Below are 21,921 nucleotides of genomic sequence, written 5' to 3'. Positions count from 1 at the left end.
AATTTACAAAAGCAATTAACTAATCAAGAACCTTCCTTTTGTTTACAGAACTGAAAACACAGTATGTTCTGTTCATTTCTGGATTTTCATTTGTATTGTATTTATGCAATATTCTATGTAACTGTTTTCCCTGTCCTCTAAGAAATATATGACAATATTTCTTATTGCATTAACATCTAATGTACAATGTAATTTATTCTTTACAGTCATTAGACTTAGGCCCTTCATTATTGGATGAAGTGTTTAAAGCTTTAGGATCTCCTCAACCCGAGTTCACATTCGACGAGCCCAAACTCATTGAGACCAACACTGCTGTAAAGAGTGAAATAAAAGAAATTTCTTTAAAACTGGGTCGTGACAACTCCAAAAAGAAGCAAGCTTTGGTGAAACCTATATCTGCTGCTGATTCGCAAACTTTAGATTCTGCTATTGCCATAGCCAAGGAGCTAGCCAGCAAGAGTTTATTAGACTTGGATAACAACAGATCTGATAATGAGACACCTTTAGAGAGCCCCAAAACTCCTGCTTCTCCATTCAAAAGAAAATTTTCCTTCAAATTTAAAACAAGTCCAAAGCTAGATCGTAGGAACTTTTCTGAGGAAGCCGAAGCCATTCCGGACATACAAGACATAATTACCGAAGAAGCTAAAGAAGTGTATGATTCATTGGTGCAAAAAGGAAGTTGCTTGGAAAGAAGTGTGTCTTTGCCTCCTGCTGTAGCACCTAAGCCCATCGTTGAAGTGACTCACTTAAGAAGCAGGCAAGTCGTACAGACTCCCTCCCAAGCCACGGATTCATCGGACCCAGAATCGGAGTCGGTGGACCACAATCCTCTCAGGATGTTGAGGAGTGGCGTTCCCGTTCGGCCAAAGGTTAGAGGAAACAGGCACGGTATACCAAACAGTGGTAGGGCTGCAACTCCTCATACTGCAACAGTGGCGCGACTGGCTGCAAACGCTAGCAATGGTGTTTCTTTAGTGAATGGTACTAGATCCTCACTTGGATCTCCGCCACCTCCTCCGCAAGCGCCAAAGACTTTTCCCAGACCAAACATAACTTCTCGCTATGCCAAAGAAACTAGCACCCTGCCCAAGTCAGAAGATACTCTGTTGGATGCGAAACTCGAGGACCAGAGTGATTCTTCGAGTACCAATACGACAGTCAGTTGTAGTGAAAGTTCGTGTGACGCCTTTCCCAATCCTCTTCCACTTCCGCCGAGAGATAGAACTAAGCCCTTGCCTGTGCTCAAACAGCATCAGCGCAAGCATCCCCTGATACTTCCTGGTGCAGATGCCACTAAGAGTTTGACAAAGCAAGTGTCGTGTCCTGATGTGCCTTCTGATGCCAATTCTGTGGGTTCAGAGCCCCCAGAGAGAAGAGCTAGTGAAGGTACCCCACCGAAAGGTGTTACTTCACTCACTGAATCCTCTTCTCTGAATAGTTCTAGTCTTACAAGTTCTATATCACTGAGTAGTACTTGTGCTGTGCCTCCACCAAAACCTGCCAGAACATATACGTAAGTCCCCTTCTTCCTTTATCAATGTATCCTTTTTCATTGTTTCTTTAGTTATTATCTATTTGATTTCCAGGGGTCTGTCTAGGTTTTTATGAAAGGTACCTATTTTGTGAAAATTAAAAATTATATTAAAAAATCATTGCAAAAATATGGTAAAGTAAGAAGATATTTTCAAAAAAATTCGCTATAAATAAAAATTATTTATGGCTGGTAAATTTTTATATATTTTTCCTCGTATATTCAAAAATAATTTAGCTATTGTAAAATTTGGGGCTTAAAATTGTATCAAATTTAAAACTCCATAAATATCATTGTCCATGGTTAAATTTCAACTTAAATTTAATAATAAAAAAAGCAAGCATGCATTTAGCAGTATTTGTACTAAAAGTTATTTTTATTATGTGAGCACATTTTTCCTAGGGTCATATAGAAACAAGTTTCAAAGAGAAAAATTTTTTCATGAAATAATTAAGTTGTGCTAGAACAATGTTCGAATGTTTTTGAATAATATTCAAATTTCTGTAAAGTTAACAGAGAGAGAAAAAAATTTTACAAAAATCGGGGACAAAAAGCTTGCTCTAATATGGCGTAAGTGACCAGCTTGGCTTACCACACTGCGCTATCTGACAAAGCTCATGCTACCTTTTCTAATGGGAACAAAGCAAACAAAAACAAAATTTTAAGAGGTGGGGAGGAAAATCTTAGAACTTGCTTTTTTAAAAGCATTATGTGAAACTACCGTTTTTTCTAAAGTTGAATTTGTGAAGGTACTGCTAAACGGTAGTCAATTTGCCCTTTACAGACCCCTGATTTCAATGTTGAAATCTTATACAGGGCTCTCTCGAGTCTGGAAGAATTTACCTGGAATTGTCAGGGAATTTTACTTTGACTCTAATAAGCTGGGAATTGTCATGGAAAATTCTCACATTATAATTGTAAAATAACAATCCTTAGAATGGTCAGTAACAGTAATCAGTTATTGAGATCGATTTAAATAATTCTAACATCTATTACAATTATTTGTTGTAAAAGTTCCACATTTTGGTGGAACTTTTCCATGTTTCCACCCTCATCCAATGTTTGTCTTATTTCTCACAAAATCTATTACTTCACTTTAAAAAATCAATATTTTCTAATGAAAAATTGTATGGTGTACAGTCCGCAAAAAAAAAAGATATCACCCTGAATAACTTTCGTTCTAATGATCGGATTTTCACGAACTAAGTGCCAAACTTAATGGTTCCTGGGGGTGACCTCAAATATGCTAATTAATTAGTGCTAACTATCAATTAAGTTACGAAATCAGGCACAAAAACGTACTTTCTCTGAATAAACATATATTTTTTTTTACATATTTGGAATCCTGACCCTTAAAATAGGGGGGTAGACAAAATTTCGAAAAAAATGGGTTGTAAATTGGGTCGCAATAAGGATTTATATATCTGGCGAAGATTTAAAAATATGCCAAATTACCTCGCCGAGAAATAACTTATAACAACCATAAAGAAACTAAATGATTGACAAGACGGGAAAACATAGTGCTTTTCATTGCTAAGCAACCAAAAGAATTTTTCGAGATGCTTTCTGGGCAACGAAAACAAATTGTTTTTGTTTTTTTAATCTCCTTTAAAAAAGGAAATTTAAATCAATTAATAAATTATTTTTGAATCTCCAAGATTTTAGAATCTTGACGTTGAACTTTTTATCTGACATTATTTATTTTTTTAAAGCTGTTTTAACGTCATTTGTGTGACAGTTTTGAATTAAAACCAAATTTTCATAAGTTATTATAAATTTATGAAGAGTTGTAGGGTTAGTTGCTTTATCACCTAATGTCGAGTTTCTTAGGTAAGGGAAAGAAGAAAAAAAATGATCAAGCAAATGAGGACCCGAAAAAAGATAGCTATTTTAATGCATAATCACAAAATTTTATAGAATTAACGATATTTATTTTCGATAAAATTGTAAAACTTAGTAAATGTTATATGGCATTTTAAAAGCATTTTGATATATATATATATATATATATATATATATATATATATATATATATATATATATATATATATCATAATAAATAAATACATAAAAAACACGATGAAAATTAAGAAAAACAAAAAGTTTTATTTATTGCGCATAAGCTGCAAGTAAATAGAACTCATAAAATAAGTTCAAAATGTAGAGAAAACATGGTGAAAATTACAGAACAATAAAAAATGGAAAAATAAAAATATTAATAAAAATAAAATAACAAGAAACCGGGAAAAAAATTCCGAAAAAAGGAAAACAAAATTCTACAAATATCCGGAAAATAAATTTTATAATCTTTTCATCAGCTCACACGATTATATCCGCAAAAAAGAGTGCTTTCTAGTATATATATAACCAAAGTATATATATACTAGAAAGCCAAAGTATATATCTAGCATCAATATAACCAAAGCAAAATATATCAATACAATAATTTACACTTCTATCTAATTTACACTATGTATGTGATTTGCAAATGATATTAAGTAAACTTAGTTTGCAGTAAAAAGAGTTGATGTTATTTACACACTCCTTTCGTTAGTTCCTTAAAAAATATGATTAAAAGAAAATTAGGTTTATAATACCCTTAATTAAACAAGAGTAACGATTGTTACAGTTTTTACAATATTTTTTTAACTCTGGCACTCTTTTCGTGAGATAACTTCTTTTGCCAACGATTTTATCCTTTTTTTTTTGTTAGTTGAAACCACCTTACGCATTCTTGTAATTTTCAAATTTTATCACTGAAATTTCAATCTCGAAAGACATGCATGAAGTGACCCCTAGTCCAAAGAATCTAAGTTAAATAGTTAAGGCCGAATATTACGAAAACAATTAACTACTCTGGTTCAATGAAACAATTATTCTTGTTTTTTTATTACAAAATATTAGGAGAAATTTGTATTCATAATTTCTTCAAAACGTGTGTTAAAACTATGATTATAAGTTATTTAAGAAGAAAAAAGTCAAATGGAGGAAAAGAACTATTTTTGAGATGATGATTTTAAAAATAGCACGTTTTTCGAATCTTTTGACATTTTTTTATTTTAGTGGTTGTTTAACAAAACAAGGCATATCGAACATTTTCCTGATATAGCAATATTTCTTTGAACTGTGCAAAAGTTGAGAAATCATATAAACAACTTTTTAAGCAAATATTTTCAACATTTTAAAGCAAAAGGGTAACTTTCTTTTTAAGTAAGCGCACAAGAATAACTTTCACTGTCGAAATAAAATTGTATGTCAATAGTTTTTCGTTAATTTAAAAAAAAAAAAAAAACCATCTGTTGTGCACACGTACGCATTTACTTTTCATTACTCGAATAAATAAGAAACAATAAAAAAAAAAGAAAATTAATAATTTATCTTCATTTTTCGTAAACAATAGTATTCTTAGTAAATAGTCAGCTGTTCTGCATCGAATGCTATTGTGTGTGATCAGTAGAATATTTTTAATTTCTTAACAAGATTTAATTCTCAGATAGCTGGCAACAATTCTAAGTTTTCTTTCAATAAGAACTTAGCAATAATTTAAAAAGTAATTTTATTTAAAAGGAAAACATAAACTAATGAACTAAAACTATTGATTAGTATATTATTGGAAAATAATATACACCGAAGAGCCATTACCTTATGACCACCCTGCTAATAACATGTAGGACCACCTTCAGCCCTCAAAACTGCTAGCACCCTCCGTGGCATTGATTCCACAATGTGCTGATAGGTAGTTTGAGGTATCTGGTTCCAAGCGCTCACCAACTGGTCCTGCAATTCCCTCACATTGCGAGGGGGTAGCGTGGCAGCACAAATTTGGTTTTCCAAGTAGGACCACAAATGCTCTATTGGATTAAGGTCGGGTGACTTTGGGGGCCAAGACATGACTTGAAAGTCACTGGAATGTTCCTCGAACCAATCCATGACGATTCGACCCTTATGACAAGGTGCATTATCGTGTTGGTAAACACCATCCCCCGCAGGAAAAACTGTTGCCATGAATGGGTGAACCTGGTCTGCAACTATGTCCAAGTAGCTTACAGACGTCAAGGATTGTTCTGTGAGGATTATGGGTCCTAATGTGCCCCATGTAAACGTTGTTTCTGGGAGAGAAACCATGAAAACCTGGACAAGCCCATTGTTATAGATTGAGGGTGGTCATAATATAATGGCTCTTTGGTGTATATGGTAGAATAAAAAATAAGATTTTGCATTCAAATTCAATTAAGAAGTTAGAAAAATAATTCTGCGAAACACGCGCAGATAGGTAATTTATAAATTAATTTTAAGATTAAGGCGATATATAAGATGTAAAGAAGTTTTAAGATAATTAAAAATGCTGACAACGTATTTTTATTAATATTCATAAAATATATATTCAAGAAATTGATATATATATATTATTCCAATTCTATGCATACGCGTGTATATTATTGAAATCGTATCAGTTGTTGAAAAACAAAATAAAAAAATAATCACATTAAATAAGCACAATCTGGTGTATAATCATATTCTATCAGAAGCATGCTTTTATGAAACTACACATTCCTTGAATAAAGTGTTTTTAATTCAAAATGTTTTATTCAAATTTCTTCCCTAAATTGCAAAAAAATTATTAAGAAACATTGTATTTTATAGTTTGAAAGATATAAAAATTAAAAGATTAGCAAACGATTATTAGCAAAAAAAATATGAATGAAATTTTACGCTACTCACGCGAAGTCAAGTTTCTCGCAAGTTTATCACATTTCAATATTAATCGCCCCATTTAAGTATTTTTTCATTGCCGCCAAATTATTTTTTTAAAAATAATTAATTTTAATTTTTCTTAGCTCCTAATATATAAAAACAGTTGAAACTTTAGATTTTTCAATTGAAAAATATGTAGATTAATATGGTATAAAAATATTCATACCTTATAATTCAAAAATTTTTCATCCTCAATTTAATTAATTAATAAAAAATAATAATTAATTATTAAAAATTATTTTTTTCATGAAATTATCTTTGGGTAAATGAGTTTTATGAGTGGGTGTAATTTATTTTTGAATTGCTTAATTATCTTTTAAAATATGACTAAAAACGCAAAAAGTGAATTTAACATTAAGGGGTCCAAACTTTGAATCGCTCTCCTGCCCAAACTATGGGGACCACATTTCCCAGATTGCGGCTATCCCCTATATTTTGAAGATTAAGAATCCAAATATGTAAAAAAAAATATATGTTTATTCAGAGAAAGTACGTTTTTGTGTCTGATTTCGTAACTTAATTAATAGTTAGCACTAATTAATTAGCATATTTGAGGTCACCCCCAGGAACCATTAAGATTGACACTTAGTTCGTGAAAATCCGATCATTAGAACGCAAATTATTCAGGGTGATATCTTTTTTTTTTTTGCGGACTGTACATAAAATCTGGATTTACATAAAAAAAATAGCCTTGAAATACCTGGAAAAAGTCAAGAATTTTTTTTTCCTCTGAAATTAGATGGAAACCCTGATTACATTAATGATTAATTCCTCCGTGGTGTTAAATAATTTTATACTGGAATGTGGAATGTTGACAGCTGGGGTTAACTGAAAGATCTCAATAATATATTGTCTAATAGATTTCAATATTGAAATCCTACATTGCATTGACTTGAAAATTAGTGTTTAATTCTTCCTTACCAGTGTTGTTCTGAACAGTTTTACGCTGGGAACTTGACGACTGAGGTTGTCTGAAAGATTTCAGTAGATTTCAATTACACATGGCCTGATGTCTTTCAATTTTATAATCTTACATTTACTTGGAAATTAATAAGGGCATGTGATTCTTCCACTGATTTGTGTGTTTCCATGAATCTCAGAGTTCCGCTAATCTAAAATATAAATTTTCTTACTTATGCAAAATCTCATTAACGAGACATTTATTCCAACCTTACCAGCAGCATCTATTTCTCTTTTATTATCTTTCTACGTAGATTTGTTTGAGAAAAATGCAACTTTGAGAACACAAGACTGAAAAAAATATTCCATAATAACTTTGGCTAAAATTAAAAACTTCTGAGACAAACACAATAAAATTAATAATCTAAGCAGTAATTCTGAAATGGCAAACATTGTTAAATTAAAAAATTGTGCTTTTTCTCATTTTTTTAAACTTTTATTTTAATGAACAGTTTTGTTATTAATTCTGATTTGTAACAGATAAGTTCTCTAATCAATGTAATATATTCCCCCCTTTTTTAAATTAATTAAAAAAAACATTTTAACCATCTTTGGTTAATTAAATGCGGGCGGATATATTAAATACTATTTTTTATTCCAATTGGGTGGATATATCAAATACTATTTTTGCTTCCATCTCATTGTGCATGAAGCTGATCGTTAAGTTCTAAATCTTTAACAGATCTCTTTAACTGTAATTTATAACAGTAATGGTATTTGCACAAAAATAATAATTGCAAAGTGGCTACTAAGATTAGACTGTCTTTCTAAATAAATTTATCTTAAAATGTAGCGCAGAATTACATTATAATAATAATAAAAATTAAGAAAACAATTTTCTTAGTTTTAAAATCTTAAATCAAAAGCGTAATTATAGCAGTACAGAAAATAACTTTAAATTAAGGATACAAAAATATTTATAGAAAAACATTACCTTTATGATGCTAATTAATTTTATGCTAATGACAATTAAAACAATATGGAAATTAATGAGGGAAAACTGAATCCCACCACTTTATTTTCCGGCCAATAAAATTTTGCAATGAGGTTCGAATCCCAGCGATGGTTGGTTGATACGAATTCCTGGTTGAAAACTGAATCCCACCACTTTATTTTCCGGCCAATAAAATTTTGCAATGAGGTTCGAATCCCAGCGATGGTTGGTTGATACGAATTCCGCATCCGGCTTGCACCGACCACAGTGTTGACATGAAATATCCTCAGTCGACACATACTCTGTGAGGTCTATTCTGTTCAAAGATTTGAGCATTTAGGGCAGCATTGCATCAATGACTGGGAACTGCAAGATGTTCTTGTAAGTTGTTTACTGAATTTTATTTCAGCTATTGGGCTTTCATGGTTTAGGGTTTGGGTACAATAAACCTCTGGTCGATGTGGCCTGCTCGTTGGAGCTGCCCAACCTCTAAGTCTAAGACGGATCATGGGTTAGAGTCCCTTTACACTGAGGCTAACCGTGGGAGGTTCTCGTGGTCTTCCTCACCATGTAACGCAAATGCGGATTAGTTCCATCAAAAAGTTCTCCACAAAGACAAATTTCTCCCAGTACTTGATCCAGGAGTTCCCTTGTCTTTTGGATTGGATTCAAAATTACAAGGCTACGGAGTTGAACATTAGTAGTCGTAAACACAAAACTTGGGTCGTCTGTTCATAGACGGTTATAATAAAATTCTGCAGACAACAATAGAAAACTGCAACACCATCATTAGATGTTTATATGTAATAAGAAAATCAAGTAAAGCAGCTATGTTTTTACAGATTGGAAGATTCATTTGAAACAGACATCCAAAGTGAACTTGATGGATTGGACAACATACCTGAAGAAGAATCTCATCTGATGTACAGGGGTGGAGATCATGTCAGTTGTGAAGATCTTCTGGAATTTGCTCTAGATAAGCCCAATGCCCGAAGGTAAGCAACACTCTTTGCACTTGGATCAAGTTTTGAACACTTTAACTTAATAATTTTTTTTTAAATAAGGTAGAATAAATTAGAAGCAAAAATGTGTTAATCTAGGGATGCACGGCCTGAACGCAGTAGAAATATTTCTTTTAATGTGGTTTTTATTTAAACATAATAAATTTTCTTTATTTAAAATATTTAACCCTTTAATAGACCATTTATTTCTAGTGAAGCTACATTAAAATACTTTTTGGATTTAGATGAAAAATTTAATTTAGATCAGTTGATAAAATTAATTTGAATTCTAAAATATTTTTGGTAAGTATGTTTACTACTACCCAATAAATGTTATAAAAAGGTAAGAAACTTAATGATTTTCATTTCTTTTCACATATAAAATAAATTTTATAATTACTCTAAACTGAAAAGGGAATTATGTATTATATTTTTTTTTTTCTTTTTGCATTCCGTAAAAACAGGCATGTTGTAACCAATTTTATTCAAAATTACTTGACCAGAGCTGAAGTTGATAAGAAATGGCATACCAAAGTTATAGTGGTGGTAAATATAATTACCACAGCCTTAGAAAGGGTTAAAAAGTCAAATTTATATTACTCTGTAAAATGTGTATATTTTTTGCACTTTCATTCTGTAAGCTTCTTTTTGGTTAAAATTTATATCCCCCCCCCAATATATATATATATATATATATATATATATATATATATATATATAATAAATGGAAAAAGTTTTTTAAAAAAGTATCAGTTATCTGCAAATATGTTATTAAATTTACTGATAAAAATATTTAGTGCTTAGAACACTAATGTTTATACAAAAATTATCATATTTGCGGCTAACATGACTAGATATGTGTGCGACCCTTCATTAATCTGCCTGCTTTGAAAGTGGTCCATCACTTACAAAGGTTGTGAACCCCTATGGTAAGCAATCAAATTCAAGCACCAAATGCTTATAAGGTTAATGTTTCCACTAGACTTGAGAAACTATGAATCTTTGGAACCCAGGACATTTAAATTTCTGACTCTATTTTAACTAAAAGTGGGACCCAATTTACAGTTATGAATATAAATCTTTTTTTTTCTTCAGTTGCAGCTCTCTGAACTGAAATCACCATTAATTGTTTTAAATTTGTCTTCATGTTTTCTGCTTCGTGCATTATCTTTTTTTTTTCTTTATAATTAAATTTTTCCAGTAGCAAAAATTGTTTTTATCTTTTTGTTTATATTTTTTCTTTACTTGCAAAAATTTTTTTTTTTCTTATTTCATTTTGTGTATTTTTAAAGTTAAATTTTGCTGACTTAAATCTGCTGATGGAATTTTTTTTTTTTCTGTAATGAAGAATTGTGCATCGAAATGGATGTAAGCATCATTACTTCTTTTTTTTTTTCGCATCCCCTCAGACATTTTTCCTGTATTTGAAGTGCATTAGGAGAATATCTAAAAGTGTAGATTTAGAAAAAAAAAAAAACCTTGATGCATAGCGTTTTTAAAAAGTGCTTAATATTCCCTTTTCGAAAATGAGATTTTTTTTCTTTACCATGTCTATTATCATCATGTATTATGCAAAAGCGTGGATTTCACATTTGTTCTATTTACCGATTTCTCAACTCATTTAACCACAATCCATTTCGGCGTACTGTAGGTCCATAGCTAATGAAAGCGGGAATAATTTTACATGTTTTATGAAAAATGATCTGCTTTTGCGTCTATTGAGCTGGGTTTGGTGAGATTCTAGCACTCTCATGTGCTGCAACTCTACTGCATTTTGCAAGATATTCTCAATTTTAGGCTTCGTTTTCCACCTTCTGAAATCGAACTGAAGAATCTCTTGATCTTTTTATGGTAGCTGATATAATCAAGAAGAAAGTTCTTTGTTAGAAACTATCTTTTTTATCATGATCACGTAAAGTCTTTAAAAATTATTATGCTATTTATTAATATATATAGTGCTGAAAAATATTTTTGAGTGCTTATAATGTGCTTATTTTTTGTTGGAAAATATGGCTATGTGCCCTGGAAAAAATTATCATTGCTTATACATTAAAATTATGGTAATATTTAACAATAATAATTCATTTCAATGTTATTATAGTGTAATGTATAATATTTTATGTAATATTGTTCTTTTTTTCCCCTTTATATTACACAGAACTCAAGGCCGCTCTAGAGGAGTAGACTCTGATGAAGTTAGAATAATGCAGAAAGTCTTAGCAAAAGAGGTACGATTAGATAATAAATACTTAATTCACCCTCTTAAATTTATATGATATGTTAAAAATATTTCTGTTTTAAACTAGGGTGCACTAATGGTTAGTTATAAGCTCAATTATTTCAATGCAGGGTTGCCACTCCACAGGGAATTTAATTTCTTATTTTAGTCTTTTAAAAAATGGTGACCCTCTCAAAGTGCAATCTGTGGGATATTTACGAATATTTCAGCTGTACTAAACTATTTCATTTACTATGGCATTATTTTAGTATGTTCAGCTGTTCCTTTTCTATAAGTTTTTCCAGCACTTAAAAATAGTATGGTTAGCCCAATGTAGATAACATAGGAGCACAGTAATTGTGTTTCTCTTAATATAGTGTGTATAATGTGTACAGGGAATTCTTTTTCCAGATTTGAGTGGCAACCCTATATAAGAACTGCATATTTTTTTCCATAAGAGTTCATTTTGAAGGACTCGATGCTCAAGCCCAGGAAAGTAAAGTTAAAATTGCCTCATTAGCGCTATATCAGCAGATTCCAACCTTTTTAGTTGAATTACTTCCCAATTAAAAAAAAAACTTTGAAGCTCACTTACTACTAAATCTTCTTCTTGGGCACTACAGCCTATGACGGGCCAAGGCCGTCCCAATAAGTTTTTGCCATCTTGATCTATTCTGTGACATGGCCTTCCAGTTAGTTATTCCTATTATCTTTAGGTCCTTCTCAACTGCGTCCAGCCACCTAGTCCGTGGCCGACCCCTTTTTCTTGTACCTTCGGGTTTAAAAAAATTACTTTTTGTGGGGTTTTGGTTTTCTGATCTATAAAGGTGTCCCAGCCATTGAATGCTATTGACCTTAATAATATAATATGAAGTATGTCTGTATTTTCTCAATTTAAATCCATTATGACCATTTTTTTAGATTGAAATGTATTGCAAACAGTTGAAATATCATTAACTTAGCGATACTTTGCTTGCATCAAAATTTGCTCCATTTCAGCTCTGTTAAACTAGAATGCCACATAAAATTCTTCCACGGTTGCTAAACGAATGTAGAAACCTTTGACCGCATGAGACTGTGCAATTTAGGAAAGATTGTGGTGGAGGTGAAAGAAGGGATTAAGATATTAGGGACATTAGCTTCTGTTTTAAAATTCTGTCCTTGGGCTAAATCCGTTTATGGCTCAAGTTCGTTTTGATGCTTTGGTGGTAATTTTTTTCTATTTTTACAAAATGATTCAAAATGTTTTTGTATTTTTAACTTTATAAAATTCTCCAAAAATTAGTTGGTTATAATTTAATAATAATAGATTTTATATTGCACTCTTTTTCTGAAAGCTTTTGTACTCCCATTCAAAAAAATTTGTGAATTATTTTTTCTCAGCAAACCAACCAATCACAATTTTTTTTTTTTTTTACAATCGCTAACAGCAATATTTGTCGACAAATTGTTACAATTGTTTCATTAATGCTAATTTTTTTTATTTCATTTTAACCTTTTATAACATTTTAATTTTAAAAGAAAGGTTTTTTACAAACTAATTGTATATTAATATTTAATTTTGCTGTTTTGTTGGTAAATATTCGATTTTTGATTCAAAATCCGAATTGTATACTTATCACAATATCAAAAGTTCATAAATGTTGCTTGCTTTCCAGAGATAATATTTCCAAAACTATTCCTCCTTTTACCCTAAAAGGCTGACAAAGACTAAGGAATGTGTAGGAAACATATTAAATGATGTATAAACATAAAATATCTAGTTTTTTATTCATATGTGTTTAGTACAAAGAAGGAAAACTAAACTTAGGGTTTTAGTTCTTCACTGTGCAAGACTCTAGTTGTTAAAACAATTGACAATAAACTAAAAAACTATGTGTTTAGATTGGAATTCTTTAAATATTTTAATTTCAACTAAGAAAAAAAAGTATAAAATTTAAAGAATTTTATCTTTTTTTCTTCTATAGAGTATATAACAAAAAATTAGACAATTTTACATTTGTGACATTTATTTTTGTATACTGAATCTCTTAAAATAATAATGCTAATTCAAAACAACATTATTTAAAAATTTGACTTAAGATTTATTTAAAGGAAATATGATCAATTAATTTTATAAAAAGCACTGTTAAGATAAAATACAGTGTACAGTACAGCTTTATATTGAAATGTAAAAACCGTGACTCATAAAAGTGTTGGTACACTTATGACTTTAAATGAAGTAAGACTATCCATTAATTAAAATCAATATTTCGAAATGGATATTTAATAATAAAAAATATATTCTATTCTTAGCAAAACTGCATGGAACATTTTAAAAATAAAGCAAAAGTTTATTTTTAAGAAATCAATCATCAAAAAGTAACAAAAGCTTTATCACACTAAAGTCATTGTACACTTTCAAAAAATCTCTGCCTATTAGTAAATATTTTAATTTTTCTAATTAGTAATATTTAGTAGAGTTTCCTTTCACATCTACAATAGCTTTTATAAGTTTGTAAATAAATGTAACTAGTTTTCTTTTTTTTTTTCTTTTTTTTTTTGTTGGATGAAATTTGAGCAGAATATTTTTAAATTTTACAGAAACTTTTACAACACTCAATTATGAATTTTGCCACAAATTTTATAATTTTACTCTCTGATATGAAGTCCTTTTTTTAAGCATTTTATCACATATTGCACAGTCCAATAAGACACATTAAACTAATTTAACAATATTCATTACTGATTTACCTCTTATGATGACAAATAATCAACTTTGAAATTTGGTCTATTGTTTTATTATGACCATGAGCTGTTTTTAAATTATAAAAAAAAAATATTACAATGAAGAAAAAATTGAATGAAAAATAATTAAATAAATAAATTAAAGCAATAGACGATAATTTCAATTCTGAAATAGAAAAATATTTAAGTGTATGATGAATTTCGTGGGGTAACATTTTTTTTACTATTTGACTGTTGATATCTTTAAAATAAACTTTTGCTTTGTTTTTAAAATTTTCCATGCAGTTTTTCTAAGATTAGATTAAACATCTTATTATCAAATACCCATTCTGAAATATTCATTTTAAATAATGAATTTTTATTTCCTATTTCAATAAAAGTTATAAGTGAACGAATACTTTTGGGAGCCACTGTAATTATAAAAATTTATTAATACATAATCACCTGAAGTGGTTTTCCTTTTTGCCTAATGAAAATATATTAAACAATACTTATCCAAGGTTTTATTGGTCATTCTGTTTTTGCCATTTTCTAGGTATACTTTGAGCAAAAACTACTTAAAGTAACATATTAAAAAAAATTATTCAATAAGAACAATATACTCTGCAAGCTAAACATATTTTCTCCACATGTCTTAATTTCTTAAAAATTAATGTTGCGGCAAAACATTAAAAAATAAATAAAAAATCTTGCCGAATTGTGAAAATAATTTTTTTTTTCACAATGTTAAAAAAATTACATTTTGAGTAAAATATTTTATAATATAGACACTTTTCTTGTACACATCATACACTTTATAAGAAAAAAGAAACACAGACCTGGAAATTTTAAGATTTTTACCTGGATAAATCAGGGAAATTTGAAATCTGATTTGAGTGGCCACCCTGGAAATTACAAGGCTACTGAGTTGAGCATTAGTAGTCGTAAACCCAAAATTGGATCGCCTGTTCAACAACGGTTATAAAATATAAAAAAAGTGGGCAATTAGCTAGGACTCCTGAAAATGTCAATTTGGTGAAGATGATTCGCCAGGCAGTCATGGCCTTCTGTGAATCCGAAATTCACAACAGCCTTTTCACAGTGCTTAAATCATGACAGTTCACTTGCATTCCATTGTAGGACACATTTGTCTAACTCACCTTTTGATATTTTGTTCTGTTCCTTGCTCAGGGATACTATATTCTTATAAGGTTTAGCAAAATCCTTGTGTCCAAGATAAACCAAGCCAAAAGAATTCTGCATGACATCTTCTAAAATATGTTTGCAATATGTCACAACAATTCATCAGGGTTGGGGTTTCGGACAAGACACACGGGTTTTACTGTCTTAAATTATCCTAAACTGACTAAAACTGTCTTAAACTGTCCAATTGCTTGAACATTGGTAAAAGGTAAAAATTCTATATGTGTAACACATAATAATTACATATATAATAAATATTTAATACTTTTTATACAATTTGCTTAAACTTATTTAAAGAAAATAATTTAACAGGAAAAGATTTATAACTTTTGAAACTCCACAATTCATTAAACAAAAGTGAATACCTTATCCCTTAAATATGAATATATATGCTTTTAATACTGATAAATTATGTCTTCACATAAGGATAAATAATGTAGTTTCAAAAATAATAATTAACTTTTTTAATAAAACGAAAATTGTTTTTATTTTGTCTTTTGTTCAAAAATTAACATTTTATTTTTCACAATATTTTTTTTAAAATTATGACATAATTTGAGTAAAAGGGTTTCGGACAAGACGGATTGAACCCTGGTTTAATCCGTGGATTAATCCATTCTATCCTAAATTTTGCCAACACTGCTATTCATCTTGCAATAATTTAAACTTGGTCTTTATTTTGTTTCTTGTTCACAAATTGAAATTTTATTTTTCACAATTATTTTTTTTAAATTATGACATAATTTGAGTAAAAGGGTTTTAGACAGTTTTCGATAAGGCACATTAAACCAGAGTTTAATCCCTTTCCAGGTAAATCCAGGGTTTAATCCGTAAACCAGGAATTAAACCCTGATTTAATCGGTGGATTAATCCATTCTATCCTAAATTTTGCCAACTCTGCTATTCATCTTGCAATAATTTAAACTTAGTCGAAATTATGTGTTGTCCCCGTTATATTGAAATTGAATTAAAATTGTGTTTTTTCGTAGCTTGTAACTCCAGAGGAATGCATCTCTGCCCTGAATGAGACTGACTGGGACATGCACAAAGCTATCAAGCTGATGCGACTGCAGTGCATTCTTACCACTCACGGAATACCCACAGATAACATCAAACAAAGACTGGTGAAGTGTTCTTGGGACGTTAGACAAGCTGCCAACTATTTGCTTGCCACCCATAATGTCAGTGAGGAGACAACAGAAGTATGACCATGATGATCCTTAGTTCTGTTTTTTTTTGTTCTGTCCTTACTCTTGTATTCATTTCAGTCATGTCTATATAATAAGTAAACCCCTCCCTCTCATTTTAGATATTTATATATATATATACAGGGTGTTCATAAAAACAGCTATTAAAGTACAGTTTAGGACTCTTTATGAACACAAAAAGTATACTTCTTGTAGTCGCAAATTAATACGGGGTTGCCACTGCACAGGGAAAACCTGTAAAATACAAGAAATTTAAAAATAAACTTTAACAGGGTTGCCACTCCACGGGGAAGACCTGGAAAATACTGGCAATTCAAAAATCACTTTAAATAACAGGGAAAATGCAGGGAATTTTGTTTCTTATTTTTGTCTTTTAAAAAATAGTGACCAATCAAAGCATAATCTGTGGGATATATAACCATATTTCAACTATACTAAACTATTTCATTTACTATAACATTATTTAAGTATGCTCAGCTGTTTTTCCAGCAATTAAAACTAATAAATATAGTTAGCCCAATATAGCTCTCACAAGAGCACAGTAATTATTGTTTCCTCTTAATGTATTGCGTATAATGTGTACAGGGAAAACACAGGGAATTTTTTTCTCCAGATTTGAGTGGCAATCCTGTTAAATAACAAGGGAAATTCTAGGTTTTTCCTTACAAACTGGGAAAATACAGGGAATTTTATTTCTTATTTTCCTCTTTAAAAAATTGTAACAACTCAAAGTGCAATCTATGAGATATTTAAGGATGATATTTCAGCTATACTAAACTATTTCATTTACTATAGCATTATTTCTTTTAAGTATGTTGAGCTGCTCTTTATTTCGCTAAGTTTTTCTCTAGCAATTAAATAAAAGTAGTATAGTTAGCCCAATATAACTCGCAATTATAATTTTTTGTCATATCTGTAATCTCTTCTCTTTTTTTTTTTTTTTTTTACTCAATACCTTATTTTTCTTCCTTTTCCTTATATGTCTATTCCTTGAAAATTATTATGTAGACAGAGTTGTATAAAGCCTTTAAAAATAAATAATGTATTGTTTTTTTTTTTAAATGTTTTTGAATTTAAAAGATTTATACTTGTCTTACGTCATATGTTATTTAATACTCGTTCCATATTATGTACAAGACTACAGGGTAATTATTTTATTTTGTTTTCGTGTAAAAGCTGAAATGGAAGTTTGTAATAGAAAAGCATTTTATAACTTCAAAAAGTTAGCATTTATTGGAATCTCTCATTGTGTTAGTCTAGTGAATTTTAGCTCAGTATTTTTGTAACATTTTATTCCAATTATACCTCTTTTTTTTTTCTTTTTTTCTTTTTTTTTTTTTTTTTTTTTAGAAAAATTCAAAAATTATAGAATGTTTTTTTGTTTGAAGTGCAATTAAAGTATAAAGATATTGCTCATATTTTTAAGATCAGCTAGACTGAAAGTATATTTAAAAAATCACTGATTTTAATCATGCCTGATGCTATTTTATTATAAATATATACATTCTAATGTTATTATGTAATAGTATACACAATATTTTATGTTGTGTATATTCTATCAATCTTTTTTTAACAAATTGAAGTATAGATGGTTAGAGTTATTGCTCATATTTTTGCTGTCAGTTAAATTTATTGTAAACTTGAAACACTGCTTTTGATCATGTTTAAAATCTGCCTGATGCTATTTTAATATAAATGTGTACATTCAGAGGTGATTTTGAAGTTGTAAACACAATATTTTGTATTGTGTATTTCTCAATGAATCAATCAATCATTTTAATATATGATAGTATTTTAGCATCTGTTTAATGGATTTTTTTTTCTTTGTGTTGTATATATTTAAGATTTAAAAAGAAATATGAAATCGTTATACTATTATCGTATTTTAAAAATTATGTTTTTAATTTTCCCTTGAAGTTCGTCTGATGTTGTATTAAAATAAACGAGAGAATTTATTTTGAAATTATGTGCACAATATTTTGTGTTATGTATCTCTCAATCAATCATTTTCAAATATGATGGAAGCTAAAATATGCAATGCATTTATCTAATGAACTTTTTTGTTTTGTATATATTTAAGATCAATTTAAATATATTTACAATTCGGTAAAACTGTACTGTAAAATGTGCTTATTTCACTTTGTTGCTTATTTTATAGCCAGTCATTAAATAAGATAACAAATCTAAGAGCTTGTACTATATTCATGTTCCTTAAGCGTTTAGAACATTTTATATGCATAGATCTGATTTTGTATGTTTTGTTAAACTGCATACTTCTACTATTTTGTAAATAATCTTTTTTTTATATAAAAAATATAATAAAGATTCTACTTTGCATTTATTTAATTTTTTCTTCTAATTTAAGCATTGTTTATTGGATTTCTGAAAAGTAAAAATTGAGTTAGACTTGTTCTATACATTTGTCATAGTAACCACAATAAATCTGCATTAACTTTTATTTATTATTTGTCCCAATATTGACTGATAGAGGAGAGCACCGAAGTCAAGCATCACTGGCTGCGGTCAGTAAGCGGGTGGGTGACCACTTTGATCAGCCTATGTAGGGATCGAGGATGTGCGGTATAGGTCCTCTTTAAACTGTTATACCCTAAAGCAGGGATGGGCAAACTTTTTTGATCTAGGGCCAAAAAATCAAAGAAAAAAAAAGTTTGGTGGTCTAAGTAAAAACTTCTATAATAGAAAAACGATTTACAAATTTTAATTTAAATATTTAATGAGATGAATGAAATTGAGATTTCATTTTTTAAAATTCCTTATATTGAAGTTCCAAGTGAGATGTACTTATTTTAAGGAACGAAGCTAAATGTTTGTCTGTTAGTCTACTTCTGAAATGATTTTTTCTAAGGTTCATGTTTGAAAACACTTTTATAAGATGAAGCAAACATAGCACTGATTTTCTGGGCATAAAATATTAAATTTGGGAAACTAGCTTTTGCTAATGATTTGTGAAACTCAATTTTTGGCATATTTAGAAACAACTGCTTCAGATGGCGCCAATCTAAGGCTATTCTATAAAGAACTTTTGCTTTCAACATTTTACCAATTGAAGCTGTCTGTGCTAACTATTGTCATCAATTTATGTTTTGTGGGAACAAAAATATGGAAAGTAAAAAGGTCTTCAATAATTTGTTGAAAAAGCAGGAACAAAAATAGCTTAAAACAAAGTAGACAAGCAAATGGATGTATATTGTTTATATTCGTCACGGATCGGTCAGTTAAAACTCTATCCATGGACCGAATAAAATCTTCCGGCGGGCCGTAGTTTGCCCATCCCTGCCCTAGAGTGTTCGACTTCGCGTGCAGGTCGTCAGTCTACCAAAGCGGATGAGCCATTCCATCTGCAGAGGATTAAAATTGTAAGGGCATGTCTTCTAATCATCCTCCAGGATATTTCCCAGACCGTCTCCAATTGCCCATTGTGAAGCTCCAGTGTGACGTAAATAAAATACCTACCTTTATTTATTATTTCCAATGTCAGAGTTTGAACCAGGAACTTGTTGATCCATAAATCCATACCAGTCCATCTGGCTGTCCGATTTATTACAAGCTTTATAAGTAATTTCTGCGGTTTGCCAGTGCAACCATATTGTGGGCCCTCTAATTGATCTATAAATAGTATGGTAATATATAATATAACATCTGATATAGAGTTTGAAAATTCGAGGTTAATATTAAGGGGAGAGGTATGGGGTAAGCTATGAAAAATTTACCCCGACCTGCCCCAATCCAGGGCATAAGGGTAAATGTTTATTTAAATCCAAAAATCAGTACAAAACATAAAATGAATGACGACAGAACATAGCGGGCGAGTAAGATTAATATTAAGCTAGAGTACATAAGTGAAATTTAAAACCTGGGAAAAGTCCGAAAACAAGTAAAAAAAGTCCTGAAAGTAATTTAACAACAAATGCTAAAATGGGCTATTTTAAAATCTCTAAGAAATATGGGGTAGTACCAGTGTACAGTACACGAGCAACAATTTCTTAATTTTGACGCTTTTTATCATTTACGCTCTTTGAAAAAAAATATTATAATGTAAAGGACTGTATATAAGCGACAAGGAAGAATCGTCGAAGCAGAAATCTAATCCGCGAAATACAGTATGGGGGAATTTTTGGAAGGTTTGTGCGGCACTTAACACAAAACTTATTCTTATGAACTAAAAGGGGTACAAAGGGCTGTTTTCTCAATGTCATTAAGTTCAACCTGGTGATAAGCTGTAACTAAATCCACTGTAAAAAATACTTTGCAACCATCTAATTGGCTATTGAAGTCTTGAATATGTGGAAAAGTATGCCGATCAGCAAGGCCGTAGCCAGGATATTTTTTCGAGGGGGGGGGATATGGTTAGAAGCAAGGACAGTTACAGACATGCAAAGTAGGGGGAAAACATTGTAACAAATATTGTTTATACTGTTTGCAAAAGTTAAACTAGTAATTAAAAAATATTACATAATAATTATTTTTCAATTAATATTACATAATAATTATAATCAATTTGTACACTAAGTTTACAAAGACATGGGACGGGGATTTGAAGAAAATTTTCCGATTACTTTCTTAGGACAAGCCGGAATATCCCGAAATATGCTTAATAAAGTTAGCCTGTTAACCTTTCTTCTTTAGTAGCATTTCGTGCTGCTGTTTTTACGCGTTTAAGAGTAGAAAAAGTTCTTTCTGCAGTTGCTGTGGTGATTGGCAACGTAGCCAGTACTGATAACAAGCAATAAATGTTTGGGAAAAAAGTACTGTCACATTCTTCCATTGCTGAAAGTGCCGTATCTGGTCTACTAAGGGGTTCACGCAGGTTCCACTTTGATGCCCATACTTCCATTTCTCTCATGAGGTTTTCTATGTCAATGAAATCTGCGTAGATTCGGAAATTGCATAAATTAATATGCTGAAAAACAATTGATTTGGGGACCGAAGGAAAGATGAGCCACAAGGTCAAGAGAAGATGATGCACTAGCGAAGGTGGTGTACTGGGAAAAGGTTTGATTCGACAGTTTTTGTTTTTCTTTTTACTGAGAGGCTCAAAGAAAGACTAAAAAGTCTGAATCCCAGAATTTCGGGGTGGGGATTTGTCCCGACGCCCCCCCCCCCCTGGCTACGGGCCTGCCGATCAGATATAGTAACGGCATTTAAATTTCGGTAATCACTGCATGGTCTGTAACTTCCATTTTTCGGAATTGTTTTGGTCAGCCGGGCGCAAGAGAAAAATTACCAAATAATGTAGAATTCCGCCAAATTTCTTACAATCATAAGAGGAATGTTAGTTTGCGGACATCCATTTCAGCAAATTCTCACGGCCATCACAGTATTCTGGAAAAACCAATTATTATAAGCACTTTTTCGGTGTAAAACTGTCTTGTTTACTATAC

The 21,921-nt window shown here is 30.6% G+C and overlaps 1 protein-coding gene across 1 annotated transcript in view; it reads left to right on the top strand.

Moving 5' to 3' along the window:
• The window catches only part of Ack-like (activated Cdc42 kinase-like), a 78,399-nt gene extending 61,617 nt beyond the window's left edge, over window positions 1-16,782 (top strand). Inside the window, exons 14-17 of the mRNA XM_087150910.1 lie at window positions 207-1,516; window positions 9,026-9,178; window positions 11,343-11,412; window positions 16,301-16,782. Coding sequence (XP_087007036.1) covers window positions 207-1,516; window positions 9,026-9,178; window positions 11,343-11,412; window positions 16,301-16,519 — 1,752 coding nt within the window. The 3' untranslated portion in view covers window positions 16,520-16,782. The remainder of the gene's footprint in view (window positions 1-206; window positions 1,517-9,025; window positions 9,179-11,342; window positions 11,413-16,300) is intronic.
• Window positions 16,783-21,921: the final 5,139 nt, after the last annotated feature.

This window comes from Parasteatoda tepidariorum, chromosome 9 (assembly GCF_982258835.1).
Source record: "Parasteatoda tepidariorum strain Cologne lab strain chromosome 9, Ptep-v5.0, whole genome shotgun sequence".
NCBI lineage: Eukaryota > Metazoa > Arthropoda > Arachnida > Araneae > Theridiidae > Parasteatoda > Parasteatoda tepidariorum.
This window is presented reverse-complemented; position numbering and strand designations above follow the sequence as displayed.